At 42.2% G+C, this 19,719-nt stretch overlaps 1 protein-coding gene across 1 annotated transcript in view; it reads right to left on the reverse strand.

Moving 5' to 3' along the window:
• The window catches only part of plxnb2b (plexin b2b), a 121,268-nt gene that overhangs the window by 36,137 nt on the left and 65,412 nt on the right, over nucleotides 1–19,719 (reverse strand). Inside the window, exons 3-8 of the mRNA XM_079347077.1 lie at nucleotides 5,984–7,125; nucleotides 3,715–3,903; nucleotides 3,465–3,590; nucleotides 2,284–2,384; nucleotides 1,262–1,388; nucleotides 563–722 (exon numbers count right to left, since the gene is read on the reverse strand). Coding sequence (XP_079203203.1) covers nucleotides 563–722; nucleotides 1,262–1,388; nucleotides 2,284–2,384; nucleotides 3,465–3,590; nucleotides 3,715–3,903; nucleotides 5,984–7,123 — 1,843 coding nt within the window. The 5' untranslated portion in view covers nucleotides 7,124–7,125. The remainder of the gene's footprint in view (nucleotides 1–562; nucleotides 723–1,261; nucleotides 1,389–2,283; nucleotides 2,385–3,464; nucleotides 3,591–3,714; nucleotides 3,904–5,983; nucleotides 7,126–19,719) is intronic.

Here is a 19,719-nt window from a genome sequence, read left to right on the forward strand (position 1 = left end):
TTTTAATAATTTGACAGAGCATAACCTAAAACCTAAAATCCCTTTAGACATATTATGTTCTAATTTAACACAGCCTGGAGTCCACAGCCATGCTGGAGGCTATGCAAATTTCCCTTTAACAAACCAGGACCTGCATGCATTGCAAACATGCTCACATTTATACCCCATTTTTAGCATGTTTGCATGTTAAAGTATAGCATTAGTAGCAGAGACTGATGGGAATGTGACTTGTTTTGCAGGTAATTTATTACAAACCAATGTGTTGGACAAATATAAACTTAGTTTTGATAAGTGGACATTATCACAATGGACTGGAAATGGATGTGTGTATTTCATACTTTTTGACCAAAGACAGAACAATTTACAGATTGCGATAAACCTGTTAGAACCCCTTTAGGTCTTCCATCAAAAAGTGCAAAGCTCTGTGGTAAGCTGGAACTTTGATTAACATAAACGTTTTCTGAGTTTCGAATTGGTGCTACAACCTTGGTTCATAATGAGAACCAAAGACACTTGAAAGAGGATGTATTAAAGACAGAGGGGTTGATCATAAAGATTTTACCTTGGCCCTCAGGTGTTTGAGGTATAAGTGAAGGGTTGGGCAGATCACAGGAGACTTGGCTCGAGTCGGACATCACGCCATCACTCCGGAAAGACTCTACGGTGCAGTGCAGGTGGTCAGAAAGTCCGATTGCAGGGAGGGACGGGATGTTGATCTTTACCTGAGCAGAAAACAATGCGTTTTTTTTGGTCTTTTTTTGAGGAAAAAGGTTTTTGTCCATGGCTGTGTGAGGACAGATTTTGAACGAACCAAACGCATCAAAAGAGAAAACTGTAATTGAAAAGTTAAAATCGAGAAACTGGTTCTTTTGAGAAGCTGAAAACTGATTATCAATGAGAAAGAAGGACAGGTGCTGTTGATGAAAATACACAACTGAGTCAGAGACTACGGGAAAGAGAAACAGTCAGCAAGCAGAGGAATAAAAAAAAAAAAAAAAAACTCGAGAAAGAAAACGCACAAGAGAAGCTCTCCATCTTTATGCTTTTAGCACAATCAAACAGGTCAGTTATAATAAGACAGTTTGGAGTTTACTCGATGGATCAATACCGAGCAGGACGACCTAGAGTGCAAGGTTTTTTGTTTCACAATGAAAACTGTTTATTACTCAGACTCTGCATGCATGTGTGTTCTGCAGGGACAGAAAGAGGTTCAGAGAACAAAGGCAGAGAAGGAGGAGTGAACAGAGAGGCAGCACTGTACCTTCTGAGTCTTATTACAGGAAAGGTTCGGGGGATAGAAGGAGACAATCTTGACACACTGCTGCTTGGGGCTCCACAGCCAACCATTCTTTTCTTCTGCCCGGCGGCACTCAGACCTCCTGGTGCACCTTCAGAGGGAGAGTGAACAACTCCCATCAGCTCCTGCTCCACACAGTCTAAACGCTTTCACAACGCCTCAAAAACACAACATCTGTGAAGTAACATATACTCAACAGCTTTTGTGCAAAACAACCTTATGCCCAAGTGACTCAGAACAGATGTCAAGAGAAGACTTGATATAGACATGAAAAATATAGATAGAGAATATATAGAATATAAAATCAGATTTTAGTGGGGGAAAAAAAATTCTAAATAAAAGGAAGAAAAAAGAAACATGCCTAGTTGGGCTTTTATTTTCGTACTTTTATTTTCTATAACATTTCATGATAATTTGTATCCATAATGGTCCAATCAGTGGCACAACATCCAACTAAGAAAAATGCTGTTACTCAGAAATGTATATAACTGCAGTGTAAGGAAATGAAGAACAGCAGAAGTATCATATATGAGGAAACTAGAACGAAAAATGATCAATATAGACATACTAACATTAATTAACAAATCATCGAAGTTTTAGAGTAGAATGAAGTGCACACAGTGTTTCTGAATATCATAAATCAACAACCTGTCTTTGTGCTTTTTTCTTGTTCCTTGTGACGTCGCTGTAAATGCACATAACATACCGCACCTTCCACCCTCCAGACCCTGATAAATATAGGCTGATGAGAGTAAATTGCACAAACTGCCTTCACTGCATGCGGCTGACTAACAGCTTTAATTCCTTAAGGCTGCCTGGACATCGGGAGATGGAATATAACCACAGAGGGGTAATAAAAGTGTCTGCAATAAAACACTGAACAAATACCCTGCTGCGTTTCACAAACTGAATTGCATGTGTGGGTGTTTGTGATAGTCTGTTGATATGTGCATGCATGAGTTTGTTTGTGTGTATGTGATCCCTACCTGCCCTCCAGGACACACCAGCCACAGTAAGGGTCCCTCAGTTTCACACATGATTGACAGTCTTTCTTTTGGAGGCACGTCTGCACCGGCACCTTGGTGATCTGGAGCATTACAACATGAAATAAAATCAAACAGAGCACCTGAGGGGAGACACTGCACAAAATACTAAACATTTTCTAGCATTTGCTACAAATGCTCCCAGGTTGGTTGAAGTAGTGTAGAATAAGAGTAAAACAAGTCCTGTCACAGTGCGTGGTTTCTTATGTCTGGAATAACTTTAACACGCTCTTCTGTCTACAATGGTTTTTGTCCATTATGTGTATGGTTCAATGAATTATATAGGCTGAAATTAAAGGGGATATGAAGATGCGACATCATATATTCTTACATTAAATACGCTGTGTACTGTGCAGTAGCTAAATTACTAAATTACATGGCTGAAGAAACATGAAATAAGGAAAGGTCCATGTCAATGAACTTCAGCTTACATATGAAAGCGTCTGAAACTGTAGTCCAATAATATCAAAATATATTTTAGAGTAAGAGGAACTTATTGCAGAAAATGAAAACCTTTGACAGGGTTTCAATTGTTTCACACCTTATAGGGCTTTAATCCTGTTATAATGACCTGGATGATGCATGCTTGGTTAATAAAGCAGACCATCTGACTAGAGAGACACTGCATTTAAAAATGTTTAACTGTTTTTACTACAAAAGTAAAGAACAGTAACCACAGCAAGTCTACTATACATAAACAAACAAGTATATATCTCCATTACTGACCAATAAGAATCAAATGTTCACCAAAACTGTCGTTTTATGTAACATTTTGAAAGAAGAAAAGTTCTTCTACTATTAATACATGAATTACATTTTCCTCTTTTTGAACCATGTCGCATACAACATGTTTTGTGAAGAATCTACAGCAGGCAGTGACATCCGACCTTTTGATAAATATAAAGAGAGTAATTTCAACAATCTATTAAAACTTGAGTTCACCTGCTGACTTTTTGGATCAGATGCACTTCTATTTTAAAAGCAATGCTGCGGTCTAAATAGGTTTCATACAGGCGACTTTCTTCCATTTATAATGGTACAGTGATGATGAAAGATACTCCACATGCAGCAACGTGCCTGCACACCTAAAATAAGTGTTCCGAAAGAGCCCTTGACTTACACACCCTTTTCTCAGTGGTAATGTAGAGGTGGCTCTGACTGAGGTCGAAGAAAAGGTTCTTGTTGACCTTCTCTCCCAAGGTGTGCCCAGGAGCCTGGCTGTACACATACGGCTCCTCAGCCAGGTGTACCTGCACAGAAAACAAACGGTAACTCTGTCAGACATGAGGTGTTCAATTCCCCCCCCCCCCCCAGGTAAAACCTTGAAAGGAAATTTCAAGCCAATACAAGCAACATAACGGATGAAAACTTCACCTTAAAGACTTCCCCCTGGCTGTTCCCCAAGAATGCTACGGTGTGATCGTTCTCCACAGCGACGGCCACAGAAGTCAGAAGGCCCCGCGTGGTCAACACTTCCTTTACATTTAAGGCAAATCTGGGTTTGCTGGCCAAGGGGGAAGGCAGGAAGTCTGCACCACATTTGAATTCTTCCAATGTATTCTTCTGTTCATGAAAGAGAAATGACAAAAGGCATAATGACACATTGCGTGCATAAACGCATTGTGTTTTAACATGGGACTATTGTCGTCGACTTAAGGTGAGGGATTCACCAGAGAAATGGAACTTCTATGAATTCAATTAGAAATAAAATAAACTTGCATTAAAGTTAAGGCTACTTTTTGTCCCCATCAGTAAAGAATTGTCTCTGGTTAAAAGGGGATTTCATCATCAAAAGCAACCTATCACATAAACATACATTAAACAACACCACACAGACGTTTGTGTATTATAAAATAGTCATCAAATTTGTCAAAACCAATCGAAACAAACATACCTTAGTACATCAATTAAGCACACACAGTTTGTGTTGAACATCCATTATTTGAGAAATTCCCCTCTTCTATCTACCTTTGAAGACTGTTTCCATCTATTCTAATCATAATTACACATTTGAATTATAAAGCACTTTTTAAGAACTCAAAGACACTGACACAATTGAAAGATCAACACAACATTGTACGATCAAACTTTAAAAGCTTGCTTAGAAAGGTGAGTCTGGGTCAGCGTGGTCTTATGTGTTATGAATTGATAAGTGAGAGCCAGAGGGAGGGGGCAACTATTGACAATGTCTCTTGTAACCAGTTTGGGGGCTTGGTTCTGAGAGGTGGAGACGAGAGGTCAGCGTTGGAAGAACGGCGGCTATGTGAAGGTGGGTGACGGTGGAGGAGGTCAGCGAGGTACGAGGCGGCCTGCTGGTTGAGGGCTTTGGGAGTGACGAGCAGGATTTAAGATTTTCGGGGGGTAGGAAATGGGAGCCAATGGAGATTTTGCAGGACAGGGGTGATGTGTTGACAGAAGCGGATGCGGGTGAACAGTTCTGGATATATTGAAGATTACAGAGGACTGCGGATGATCTGCTGTGAAGGATGCTACTGCTGTAATCGAGTCTGGATGTAATGAAAGCATGGATCAGTGTTTCAGCCGCAGAGAAGTGGAGTAATGGACGCGGTGGGCTGTTTTTAAGGTGGAAGAAGGAGGTTCTTCTGGCTGTTAAAAAAATTATCGTACGATGCGGGCGGGGGGGGGTTTAGTTGTCAGCATTTAACCTGAATTTACCAAAGAATTACTTCAATATGCAAAATATGCACTATTGGAGGTTTAATTGAGGGGATATCCACACCAGCTGCACAGTACACTGTCTCATTGAAAACACCGTGTCGCCATTTCTGTTACATGGGAGGCTATTAGTGCTTTTGACCGTGTATCTGTTCCGGTCAAACTAGGCTAAAGCCGTGAAATTAAAGCCCTGTTTGAATTCAAATGCTACTAGCTTCATTTAAATGACGCATGTTAAATTACTATTATTAGTGTTATTCATCTCATTAAGTTCATTTATTTCATGTGATGCTCAAATAGCCTGGCAGAGAAGCCCCAGAAGCATGCCTTGCTTCATATGGAGACAGTATTAGATGCAGGGATAAAAGCTTATAATTAGACCCAAGGAATAATAAAGCCCTTTCATTTGGTGGCCAAAGCACATCTGTGGCTTGAGTACCAAAAAGACAGCAAAGGAGATTAGGGATAAGGTAATTCCTTAACTGTGGTTTTTTTTTTAACCATTTGTTTATCACCATAGTGTTAGACTGTTTGATTTAAAGGGTAAATAAGTTTTGCATTTACACATAGAAGACTTAAAAATGCAAAGCTGGTGAGATCCACAGTGAAAAGGAAACTTCAGCTCTCGACGTTGGCCCATATATTTCTTCTACGTGGCCAGATTAAGCCCATAATCTGCTTTTGTTCTATAACATCTTTAATATATTACTCTGTAGGACTCCGGTGAATCGGGAAAGAAGACGTCGAAGGAGGGAAAATGTGTGAGACAGAACGAGAGCTTTAGACAGAACAATACTGAAGGATCTGCAGAACAAAGCAAACACAGAGACATCAAAGTCAACAGTGACACATCTCTGCATTATGGATGACGGCAAAGGGGATTCGTCAAATGATATCCAGCTGACGTCTATTATTTCAAACAGACTTTTTAAAAACTTCAATCAGCTGAGACGAAAGAAGTACTTGCCGCATGTCTCGATGTGCAGAATTCTTCATTTTTAGATGAGTAGGGGATGTCCACAGCGGGAAGGCCGGAGATTTTCCCAGAGTCGCTGTAGCAGGCGCTGATGATATCCGTCAGCCGCTCATTGATAGAGTTGAGCGGATACATGCAGAGGGCAGAGTCGTTTTCGTCATCGTCTGGACTTGCCACCATGAACAGAACTTTGCTCCAGGGGACGACTTTCCCATACATACCTGCTTCAGTCATGACCCGTGCGAGTTCTTTCCCGGGAGACGCCACATACGCAGCTTGGACTTTGTTGTATCTGTTATTAAGCCCGCAGTTTAACTGAAGCTCCGTGTGCGAATAGTAATGGTAGTCGTTCTCGCAGAGACGAGATATAAAGGTGAGGTTTTTAGTGTCTGTGCCGTCAAGTGTCCGCGAGAAGAGGAAATAAACAAAACCGTCCTCTTTGAAGGCAAGGCGGAAGTCGTGAAGGTACTTGGGAACAAATGGCGTCGTCTGTACCGTAGATGCCTCAATGATGCTTTCAAATACCACCCAGTCTCGATCATTGTCACGGAAGTCCTGAAGGATTCTTGTGCTAATGAGTTTTGTGCTGTCCAGGCCTCCGTAGCCCTTCCCGACAAGAAACACACTGAAGATGTGCTCGTCTTTAGAGTAGGTGGACATAACGCCCACCACGTTGACGTAATCCTCTATGCTGGCGACGTAAGTCCTCTCTCCTTTGCTGTCGCTGTAATACAGCTGCTGCTCCACGTTGGTCAGGTTCAGGAGTGAGCAGATGCCTCGATAGCGGCTCCCACAGACGACGAGGGAGCCGTTGGATGGATGGACCAGCAGGAGCTTGTTGAGGTTGGGCATTGGCTTTGTGTCCTGGCAGGCAGAAGCAGGAGGCGTACAGGTCCGAGCGTCCTCTTTTGGCCCCGTTTCTGCACGGGCCTGTTGGCGGAGTGCCGAGCCCAGCTGATAGATGGTGTTGACGGCTCCCAGGTAAATGCGACCGGTCTGAGGGTCCTGGACCACATTGTTAATGGGGGTATCAGAGATGAACTCCGGGACGGGGATGTTGCTGCTGTCCTCCTGGGCTCTTGAGATTGATTTACAGAAGAGTAGGAGGAGGAGGGAGATCCAGCTCGCCATCTCTGGAGAGAGCAGAAAGGATAAGTGTTTCATTATTAAAGCAGTTAAATGCACACAGACATTTACATTACCATCTGCAGTGTGGAGTAGGTAAATGGTTAACATGCACTCCTGAACACACACTTAACATGTCATCTCATGATCTTCAGGGAAAAGTATCTGACAGAAGGCAGAACCACACGAATGGAAAAGACTATTCAAGAGTCTTGTTGTTTTCACTTGGATTAGTGTGGCGATCAGACGGGGAGATGTTATAACATGTTGATGACTGAGCTTTAGCAGCAGATATCCTGGACAGAGGCAGACCTACTTCCCACAGTCTTTGGTGATGCTAAGCTACTTGTCTTCTCGCCCCAGATTCACATACACAGCAAAGATATGAGTTACATTGATCTTCTCATCTCACTCTCAGCAGGAAAGTTAATAATTATGCGTCTTTAAAAGTCGAACTTTGATTAATTTAACACACGAGCGTTTCAAAAATAGCCTGAGAGAAATTTGACTCGATTGATTGAAGATGTGAAGTATGTGCCTCTGAAATTCTCTTAACAACCTCAAGCTCAGTGCTTTATAAGCTTATTGTATTGTATTCTTTTAGCACCTGAGAATAAATCTCCTCTGAGTCTCTGAGAATACTTTTAAAGCAGAGACTCAAACTATCTGCATGGCTAGATAAGACACATGAGACAAACTGTTTTCATTGTTATGTGGTAATACAGACCTTTAAGAATACTGCAGACTGTATATCAGACTTAACGTTTACATTATTAGGATACATCTAGAAATCAGTATGCAGTGCAGCAGTTTGTGTATGACTCAACTTCCTGCTCCAATTCTGTAATTGTTGGGTTATTATGCATCTAATTGACTTAATATTAGAAATAATCGCTTGTGTAAGAAATATTCTGCTCAGCGTGGAGGAAAAAAAGATTAAGGCTGAAAGCAACATCTCAAACTATAACACACATAAAAAAAAAAACAACCTCTCTTTAAAAAGCTTGGATCTGTTCCAGCCTCATTTGCACGTCTGTTTCTCTTTTCATCTTCTCCTACAACACTTTCAAGCACGACACTCCATAGTTAGCATGGTTTAGTCTCAGAAACAGGATCAAACAGTGTTCCAGTAAAAGACAGACAGCATCATGTACACCAGGTGCATGTGGAGTGCACTCTCGCTTGCTGTTTGCCCAGGCTGTGGTTAATGTGGAGCTGCAGGTGGCTTTCAAGCAGCTATTGCCCACACAGCAAACGTGCGTGTGTGTTTGCATGTTAGTTTGGAGCTCACACACATTAAATAGCCCCCGCCATCCAACGTTCCACCTCAGCAGTCAAGTCCAAAGGCGCATTTGTCAAATTGAAAACCCCTGATGAAACTTCCAGGAAGTTGCTTTGCCAGTGTTTTATTATGTTAACCCGCCTTCCTTCATTGGACTAAGTGGGGAGACCACTGATTAGACATTAGCCCAGGGGGGATTCTGGTAATTTCTCTGGCAACTCCCATTTGCAGTTAAGTGCCCACTACTCGATTTGATGATTTTATTTTTCTTTCATGGTCCTTCCAAATCCCCTCCGACATCCAATTGCATTGCGTAAACTAATTGTGCCCTTTTCAATTCATAGCCTTAAATATTTCAATTAAAAATGAAATGATGCAATAAAATCTGTGTGTGCTCTTTCAGGACAGAAATGTGCAGTTGGTTTTTACAGCTTTAATTAAGAGAGTAGGGCAGTCAGCATTTTTCAAGATTTAACTAATAGAGGGGGGGGGGGGAATGCACACACACAGGGGTTGAAAAATAAAAGAGTAATTACTTAAAACAACTATTCCAGCTCTGTAGTAACGAAACTTCAATTAAACGGACAGATCCCCTGGCAAAGCTGAGTGACGGTCACAAGCGTGTGTCAGCGTTTAGAGGCGCCACAATAACTCACTTTTTATGTCTGAGTTTTTCAAAGAAGCATCACAAAAAAACTGCAGGACTTGCAGAAATGTTTGTGCAAGCTCAAGTTGTTGACAGCATAAACAAGAAGATAAGTCAGGCGGCAGTGTCAAAGAATGGTGACGACTTGCAAAAGTATTCACATCGATACAGAGAGAGGGCCTCAAATATGAACAACTCAAATTAAACCTCGATAAAGTAGTTTTAGTTGAATAAAGTTTGCTCCAAACAAAAATCACTTAGCCTTACTTAGAATGGATAAAGGGCTTGAATGCCTTTCGGGAAAAAAACTGAATGCAGATGACTTCTTCTGATGGCATCCCTGACAAACACCCATAGAAAAAAACATATGGAGGAAAAAGGCAATGAACGCTTAGATGCATTTCCTTTTGTGTTACTGTCTTCTTTGAAAAGTCTGTTTTTTTCATGTTGTCTGAGTCTAAAAGTTGCTATTCTTAACAAAAGAAGATTTTGCCCTCATTAACTCTCAATTTGTGAAGACTTAATACATTTTTTTTGTCACTTAGTCACAGTGGATTTAAACAGCTCTGATTGTGTTTGTCAGGTTCAGGTAGTCTGCAGTGTCACATGACCTTTATTGTACACTTGTACCTCCTTTTCAAACATATGGTCGGTGAATTGAGTGGTTTGTTACTTCATTAGCAGCTCTTGTACGCAAAAATTAAACCCACAGTGGGTCTCTGCTTCCACAAAATGTCCTGAAATGAAACAACAGCTGTTTGCTTGATGCTGTTTTTGCACACAAGATAGAAGGCCATACTGTCTAAATATTGGGATGTGATTGTCAATATGGACAGTTGTTGAAGCATGACAGCCTCACCAAATGTACCCTCCACTAAAACTGTAATATACATATTTCTGTCAGTTCACTGGGCCATCATACAGACCGCACAGAAAGGCTGCACAAAAGGTGGATTATGTGAACGATTCTCTGGCAGAAAATGACTCGATTTCCTCGACTTTCAATCAAACACGCTGTGATAAAGCAACTTTCTCAGACCCAAAGTACAATGCAAGGACAATGTCTCAGGGCGTTCATTTAGGTTTCAAAAACTCCAGTTCCACTTACACCCGTGGCTTCAAAGAGTCCTTTTCTTGCTCTAGCAAATCCTATAGCCAGCCCCTGATCAGAAGGAGAAGAAAAATTCCCTCAGATGCTGCATTGTGGGTCAGTGCGAACCAAATTCAAAACTTATTTCAAAGGAGCCTGTTCTCTGCTAGGATGTCTCCTTCTGTTGCTCTATCACTTTTCATCCTTTTTTCATGGGCTTAATCTCACACGCTGGAATTAAAGAGGCTTCAAAGAGCTGCAGAAAGGCAGACGTCTGGTGGGGGTGTCACAGGTGGAATGAGGCCCATTTCTCTCCAGTCCAGCCCACCTCTCTTTTCCTCACCGCGTCTCGAAGCTGTTTGTGAGCAAACACAGCAACCGGGCATAACATCCTACACGTGGTTATCCTGAATATATAAAAAGCTGCTAAATTTAGAGGCCGCGTGCTGCATCAGCCTGCAGCTAATGAAGCCTCCGATGGCCTGGAATAAATAATAATGAAATGAATGCATCGTGCGCTAATGAAGCTAGCACATCTGAAAAATGTGATACTGTGAAACAAACAATTGAGGAATGAAAGCAGCCTGATAGTCACTGCTAAACTGACCTCAATTTAGAAACCAACTAATATATGTGCACCCTTTTCAATTTGTAGTTACAGCAAAAAGCAACAAGGACATGTTTAACAGAGACTCATTAGGATGAACATTTACATTACTTCCTCATTAAAGCTTAGCAAAGGGCTGCACAACATAAACGATAATGATGTGATCGCTTTGTAGCAAGTAAAGGGCTCTTGAAGAAATAACCCAGAACATTTTTTGCTGACTGATTCAGTTCTCTTCTTATCTTATAATAAAATCTGAATTTTATACATTGACTGCTGGAGTTGGAGGATAATAGATCTGACCTATAGTCAGACATCTGAAATGATCAGCTGCACAAAGAACAGTGTCTTGTTTTGAGTGTCCTAATTAGGACGGTATGCCAATCGAAGGACGCCTCAGCCAGCCTTCAGCTCATCTCAGATTAGTAGCGATGGGAATTCTGGCTCTTTTGAGTGATACAGATCATTTGGCTCGGCTTAGCAATAAGAGCGATACAATGCCAAGAATAACACTATTCCGCATGATGTTTGAGCTCAGACATGTACGTTAAACCGTGGTGTTCATGTGGCCGAGCAGTGAGGAGAAAAGAAATCATGCCTTTATTCTGTCGTGTATTAAAATACACAAGAAGGGAAAAAGGAAAGCAGCTCTCAAACGGGAGCTAGCTAAGCTAACTAGCATGCTGGCTACGGAAGGACTGGTAAGTGAGTGAAACGTGGTTAATGAAAACCATATTGTAAATAAGGACAACTCTACTGTTGTCTGGAATTATTTATATTAATGTGAACGATGAGAATCAATCCTGAAAAGCATCTGTTAGACATATATAACAGAAACTTTAAAGGAAAATACAGCATGATGTGACTGTTGAAAAAAACATCATTTCTAATCTTTTGCACGTCGTTAAATCACTGCTGTTGCATCTCACTGTTTGTCGCTCATTTTGTGCAGGTCTGCTAATCACCAGAAGACAATATTTTCTCACTGGAAAAAGATTAAATGTAACAAGGTCGTGTTACAGGAACAACAGAGTAACTATGGAAAAAGGATCCTTGGTAACTTGTCAGTCAGGCTCACAATAGTTTAGAGAAACTGCCAAAAGAGTCCTGAATACATCTCATTAAAAGTTTTATTCACGTCTTCCAATGTCTGCCAATCCACAGGGTTGTTAGACAAGCATTCTGACAACAAGTTGAAGTTGTTTTATTTTGTCATGAGGTGCCGATGACCTGCACTCGCCACTGATTGTTACACAGGAAACTACTCTGAAATGGAATATTGAATCCAGTACTTTAACATTCAGTCTCGATATCACAGTAAGAGATAAAACAGAGTAATCATCAGCTGCTTTACGATTGATATTCTCAGTGATTCAGCAACATAATTTGATGTTGCACGGTTATTTGTTGTAAATTCCATCTTCATTTATCTTCTCTTGTTGGGGAAGAAAAACTACCGAGGAACAAACGTGCACATGCAGGTTTGAAAATAGCACATGGAGGTGTGTCCGCTTGCTGTTCATCACACACACCCCGGTTTTTGAGCACTTTAGTGCCATCTCTTTCAGCCTACCTCCACAGGTTAGGACATGTCTGGGCAGGAAAAGAAGCTCTCAGCAGAGGAAAATGAAAGATAATTGAAAAATGGCAGGTGTGCACACAAGCACACACACACAGATTCGGCTTAGAGATACATGTGCACACACAGATACGTGCACCGACACAGCTTGAAGTGCTGACAAGGTAATCCCGCTCTGACCACACAGACACTCTTCCCTTCGAACTGCCTCGCTGTGGATCTTTGACACAGTGGCACTAAAACCCAACAAGGCAACCAAGGCGCCTTCAGCCACCACCAACCCCCCCCCCCCCCCTGTTTTTTTTTTTTTAATGGGAGACACCCACCAATGTGTGAGCATGAGAGAGTAGGGGTTGAGGGTTGAATATGTGTACAATGATTAGATCCCACACGCACACACAAACACTTCCGTAAACTGCTGACCTGGCAAGTTCTGAAGCAGCGTGAGTGCTTCTCTCACTCATTAAAGCAGACACAGAAAGGGAACTGATATAATAAATAAAAAAAACAGACACCCTACCCCCGAAAACATAATAGGATATCACCCCATACCGCGATCGTTCATATTCAGCACTTTCTTTATCAGAGGAGCTGGCTTTGACAGATGCCAGGGTCTGACACTTATGTGGGGGTAGGGTGTGTGTGTGTGTGTGTGTGTGTGTGTGTGTGTGTGGGGGGGGGGAGGCGCTGCCTTACATTGAAACCGTTCTCAGTGTAACACTCTGATAAAAGTGAACTGCTATTAAATTACTCCCATGTCCCCAGAGGCCTCGGGACTGGGAGGAGAAGAGGTGATCGAGGGGTTATTGCTCTGAAGCTAATCTTGCCGTGTCTCGGAGGTGCTGAAAAGTCCTGATAAATTGTGTACAAGGCAACATGACAACGTGGGTTAGGAACCATACAAGGAGCCTTAAATGAGGGGCGGATCTTTGTCCTTTTATTTTCCCGCCTGCCGCCATCAAGGGAAAAAGTGGCATTGTTCGAGATGAAACATGAAGTGGGAGAGCGAGGAGAACTCTCTTTCTCTACACGTCTCCAATCTTGAATTTATTTATTTTTTTGACATGCGAACGCTCTTGCCCCATCCTCACAGAAAAATTGTTTCACGCGTCGCAATGGGAGGCTGCTGTGACGGCGGCAATCCAATTTCCATATGAACAATTACCCTGCCGTCAGGGTTGGCAGTTCATTTATTTCAATTTGACTGACTGGGAGAACCAAGCTCACCAAAGCAGCCAGCCAAACCATTGTGTTCAGGACACCAGGAGCAGGATGGATCTGGACCATTTCTATTGAATCCAGCTGCTCTGGCCTAAATGTGCAAACACCTTTAAAGTTGGCCCGTGACCCGGGGAGATTGTGAATACTTAGCTTTTCCTTTAAGAACATGCGTATGCCTTCTTGTGCATTTTTCTTCCTAATTGATGTATGACCAAGGCAAGCTGGGGGGGGGTACAAGTGTTAACCCGCCTCCCACCTGCCTTTTAGGCACAGCACTTTTCCTCATTAGGTCTGATAGGCTGCTTGTGTGTCTGTTTACCGCTCTGTCGCTACTTTCAAGGCTCCTACTATCTCTCCTCTGCCAGCTGGACACTCAAGAAGCAAGAATGCGAATCCCATCACACACACAAAACTACACTTTAAAACTTTTATGTGGAAGAATACTCGCACACAAACGGATGCGCTCTTTACTGCACGTCTCTGCCCACTACCTTTCTCCACAGCCGACCTCTATGTCTCCTGTAATCTCTCCATCTCTGTTTGTCTCTCAAACAAACACACAAATGCAGCCTCTCTCCGTCTGGGCAGCAGCAGCTTGGGCTAATCTTCCAATGTTAACCGCTCACCGCTCGCTCGCTCCCCCACCCACCCCCCCAGCTGGATGTTGCAGCTCTCCAGCTAAACAGAGTGGCTGTTTGCTGTGTGGACACAGCTGGCGGATGTGGGGAACCTGATTAAACGGCCAGGCCTGGCGGAGAAGAGCTACTTTCAGAAGCCAATGGCTTCTCCGACATAGCCGCCACATCCAGACGGTCGCTAATACACACAAACAGTTGTAGGGGCAGGCATGCATGCACAATGCCACTAATCAACTTGACTCACTCGCAAATACGCAGCTGAGATCCAACACTGTAACTGCAGATGAAAAATGTTGCCCACATCCACAACTCGGGCTCCAACAATATTAAAATGCAAGACTTCCTAATTAAATCAGTTCATTGTTTGGCCTACACAATGACAACTTTGAAATATGCACTTCGAAGTCCAAAAGTCGGTTCCTGAAGTTGCTTGTTTTGGATAGCAATCAATCTAAAACTCCAAATTATTCAAATTTAGAATATTATCCTTCAGAAACTGATTTTTAAGAAACTCAAATAGGTTAATGTTGCCTTTATTGCATGACAAATGAAAACTGTTGTTGATTAATTCTCTGTCCATCAAGCAGTCAGGCTTCACAGACTGCTCTTTTACAAACTCATTTCCTTAAGATGATGGCTGCAGGGGAATTTCCTTTTCCTTCCCGCTCCCGTCAGGGTTCACACTCTCTTTTTTAAGAGCAGGTAATGATTCATAGTCTTGCTCAGGGGCTCTTCAGCAGCAGACGCTTGCTCACACTGAGACATTTTGAATCCAGCTTCCTCTTCTCTTAGGGCAGTTTCTCTCATCTGAACCCAACCCCAAGGCAATCCCAACGCACACTCACTCAGCCTCTTCTTCCACACTCTCACGTTCCAACACGCAGCCACAATTAAGAAGTCAGGCAGGCGGAGTGACTGCTGGGAAAGAATCCATTACACACCTTATTGGTTATAATGATTTCACTTCACCAGCATAAACGCCAATGAGCCATGAAGGTATCTTGTAATGTGGTTTAGTCTCAGTGCTGGCTTTGGTTTGGTTTCAAGGGGAATACTGATCCAAAGCTGTGTCCTTATAAGAAATCACATGAAACTTCGGAGACGATGGTCAATAACATGTAACAAATGCAGGTTTTCAGCAGCTTTGGTTTTAAAGAAGCAGTTTAAAAGTCATGTCAGCTTTTACATTTATTTCCAAGACTGACATAAGAAATGATAAAAGTCTCTTGTCTTTGTGTTCAACAGAGGTAAATCCAGAAATTGTTGCGCCAGTTTGACATGAAAGTCGAGGAAGCAATGTGGGACCAAACACATCCTCCATCCCCTCTAAAGCTCTGTAATCTACACATTGCATCTCATTTCTTTTATAGATGCACAAACACGGATGAAAACTGACAATTTGTTTCCCCATCTGTGACACGTTGCAGTTACACTGACGTGTTTATGAGCATAGATTTAGTTTCTGTGCCTGGAAGCAAACTTGGCAACCTAAATGTGACAATAGGAAAAAAAAAAGGGGTGTGCATTTTTTTCTCTCAGAGAAATCAGGTCATGTGAATAGTCAGGGAACTATTGCACATGCACTAGTAACCTGTATACAGCAGGCTACCAGACTTTTTTTTTACTTCCTATGGCCTTATTTTGGAGGAATTTCTGATTGAATTCAACTTAAATGATAGCAGAAGGAACATTTAAAAAAGAAAAAAAAAAAAAAAGATATATTCATTCTTCTAAAGTTTAATTTTTCTTAGCTTCAGTTTGATTTAGACTTTTAATGGTATCATTGAAATACACAACGACACATTTGTTGGTGTAAGTCTCTGTCTCCCATCTGCTCTGCTTTTACTTTCTCCACTTCAATTTTTTTGCCTCGTGAATACACACTGGTTAAAAAAAAAAAAAGCTGTTTAAAAACAAGGTAAGGAGAAATCAGCGTTCGCCATGAAATAACGAACTGGGGAAATCTGTTATTTCAATCCACTGTGGATTACAGGCATCCTGTTTACATACAAATGTAGAAATCAGCTCGTGGTGGAGAGGCAGAATGCAACCCAGTTACTGAGGTGTGTAAACAGAGACTGTGACAACAAGACAGGAAGCTGCACACGTCAATGAACTCAACTGCTGTTAGTAAGAAATTGTTACAGTAAGTATTTCCACTTCAGAATGACTTAGATACAGCTTGAGGACACACTTAACAATAGCTGCTTCATTGATCTGTCCATAGATATCCTTTTACATGAAAGAAGGATTAAAAACAACACAAACAAATACTTCTAGTTCTTGCAATAGGACACTTAACTGTTGATTCAATAAAGATTTAATGAGTTTGCAATTTATTCCAAAAGGTTTTACACCTGGCTGTTTATGCACAGGCAATGAAGGACAGGCCAACAAAGTTAACATATATACTGTATGAAATGATAATGTATCTGTATTCAAACTGCCAACTTTATTTTTTAGACTGAAGGGTTATGCTGGTTTAAAGTCTTACTTTCACAGGTCGTGTTGTTTTCGAGTCCACTGGCCTGCATATAACAAATGACAAACTGACGACAGAGCTCTTTAGGTATTTGTGGGTGTATTTGTCAGGTTTTGTGCAAAGTAAACTTTTAGCTATAAAACAGAAAAAAATAAAATAAATAAAAAATGTATATATATATATAATTAGTTTGTCTACTCCTTTAAACACTGGTGGAAGAGTGAAAGACTAGAGCACAAGCTGTGCGAGATGGAACTTCTCTGGGCTCTGAGTGAGTGACGGAGGTACCTCGGGAAAAAAAGATTGAGGAGATGAAAGCTGATCGAGACGCTAAGAAAGGAAACCAGGAAGCACAACACATGTTACTGACTGAGTCTCAACAGGTCCTTTGTGTGCTCTGGCAGGTGCCTGTCACTTGTCAGATCGACTCAAAGAGTGTGGACGGTGGCTGGGAGCAGTGTGGTGCGGATACTGTCTGAGCATCGTCTGAGGCACGCAAAGATTCTGGCTCTCTGTAATGACTAACAGCTATCAAGTAATGGCCGAGAGATTGGCCAGTTCTCCTCGGCATATGGAGAAAAGGTCACGTTCAGAGCTTAAAAGGTAATGGGTGAATTAGCTGCAAAAAAATGCCTCATAAAATTAAATAGCTTTCATGGAGAAGGAGTTCTCTCCGCCGGTCGTGCAAGAAGAAAAAGACTGGGCTACTTTTTAATTAGTGTGACGACGAGTACTAATTACAAGAGGGGTACACTCTGATTACTTGCATGTATGCCTCAACACAAGAGCACCTTCTCACTTCGTCTCTCTCATAAGATGGTAATGAAAAAAAAAAAAAACACATTTGCACCGCCACCACTTCTCCTTAGTGGTCTCGATGCTATCGAAACCTCTCCACAACACTCGGCCCTCCATCCGCCGACCCTTACAATCTCCATCCATCATCTATCAGTATTTCTGTAGCCATAGGGGGAGAGAGCTGCTAAGCAGGGCCTGACTAATGGCTAAACAAACACCATTATCAGGCCTCGATGGCCAAACGCTGAGCTACAGGAGCCCCAAAGCAGCTGAGGCTCTTTAATACTTAATCCCTGCTGCCCTGCTCTGCTGGCGGCTGCTTTAAACTCAGCGAGAACGAGCAAAACCGAAGGCTCACTAATGAGGGAATGAGCACAGAAACATGAGGGCGGAGCAGGTCTGAGGTAAAGAGCAACGTCATGCATACATGCACACACACGTGCGCAATCACTTAGCGCAAAAAAAGGAGTGGAGAATTGAGAGTTTGGAGAGGCGGAGAGAGAAGTGTGGCCTACTCGTCTTGGCCAATTCCCCATCTAAAAAAGGCTCAGGGAGAAGTTAATGAGCCTGTTACAGCCTCAGAGTTCCCCCGATAAGGCCGCTGATTACACCACATGTTCAGGCAAGAGGATTGTGCGTGTGTGTGTGTGTGTTTTGTGTGTTTCTGTGCGTGTCACCTGACCCTAAGCGGTCGTCTGCTAATCATACGTTCACATGTCAGGGAAAGCACACGTTCCGTTTAACACAGGGCTCTCCAGGCCCGATCTATGCCTTGCACACTCGCCCACAGAGTTGCACCCGTGATCGCATTTCTCACACGCACACACGCGCTCAATCAAGTGTGACTGAGTGATCGAGCCACTCAATGAGAGTGGGTGATTAGGCCCTCGGAGAGCAGGCCTGACCTTTCCCTCCACATCAAGTCCTCCGTGCGCATGTGTGTTTTTATGAGTCAGTGGTTGCGAGCTCTCGGGCCTGCACCACTTCACATCAAATGTCACTGACTTAAACGAGATGGCCAGAAAGAGAAAGGATGGAGTGCACGGGACAAAAGAGGGAGGAGGAAACATAAATAGGAAACATGACAAAGGAGGTTTCTTTTTTTTCCTTTTTTTTTTTTTTACAGTAGTCTGCAAGAAAAGCTAAAGAAGGGACAAACTTAAGAAGAAATAAGGCAAGAGAAGGATTGAAATGAAGAGTGCTGTCACAGATCAATCTGCTGTCTCTCCTCTCTGCCTGAGAAAACAGCAAAGCTGAGGTATTTTTAAATTCCTTGCTGGTTGTGGGAATACAGCACAGGCCCTTGTGGGCACAAACGCCTCCCCCTCCTGCTGTCGAGATGGTTGAGTCTGCACTTCCTCGTTGTCAGAGCGCAGACGGACAGAGAGGCAGACAGCCTGAGTCAGGCATCCAGGGAGCTCGAGCGCGGTGGGGCAGCTGAGGTTTTGTTTGCCAGTTTGTTGCCCTGCTAAAAGCTGCTGAGAGTTAGTTATCATTCATATGTAACTTATGGAGCTTATATTATGAAAATAGTTTGTTTAGAGTGCCAGTTATCACTCTTAAAGTCAGTAAGAACATTCACTAGGTCAATTATTTGTTTTTTAGTCAATTCAACATAATAATTGCCACCAAGTTTAGCAAAAAAGAAAACATTTTCAAATGTGAATATTTTTTAAATGCTTGAATACCTTAACACGAGATTACATTTGCACTGTTTGTCGGAAGAAAAAAAAACAACTTGTGGTCTCTGGGAAATAAAACAAATTTCCCATTTCTTGGTCATCAAAAAGATTAAAACGATGTTATAACACGATGAATATGAAGTATAGCATCAAAAGACAAGAAAAACTGTTTCTTCTTCAAACTTCTGAAAGACAGTTCAACAACACGCAGAAAAGACTGTTCGAACCATCCTCAGGATAGCCAAACTTTTTTTTTTGTAGCACAAAGAAGAGATGAAATTATTGATCAGAACTGTGTCTTGTAAACACCTATCACAAACCTCGTTTGTAGACTGACTCTCTGGTCCAACTTTCACCCATAACAGTTTTCATGTGCAATGAGGGACTATTACCACCACTTCAGCTACCCTATTTGGCTTTTAACTCCCAATAAAGTGTTTCAGGTAACACTTTACTGCCTGTCTGATCCTCTGACTGCTGGCTTTTCAGCCCGTCTGACATGAAGAGAGATGTTTCTGTTTTGGTGGGTGCAGCGTCACCCTCTCAGAAAGACATGATAGCAGGCGTGAAAAATACA

This window comes from Symphodus melops (genome assembly GCF_947650265.1).
Source record: "Symphodus melops genome assembly, chromosome: 6".
NCBI classification, from domain to species: domain Eukaryota; kingdom Metazoa; phylum Chordata; class Actinopteri; order Labriformes; family Labridae; genus Symphodus; species Symphodus melops.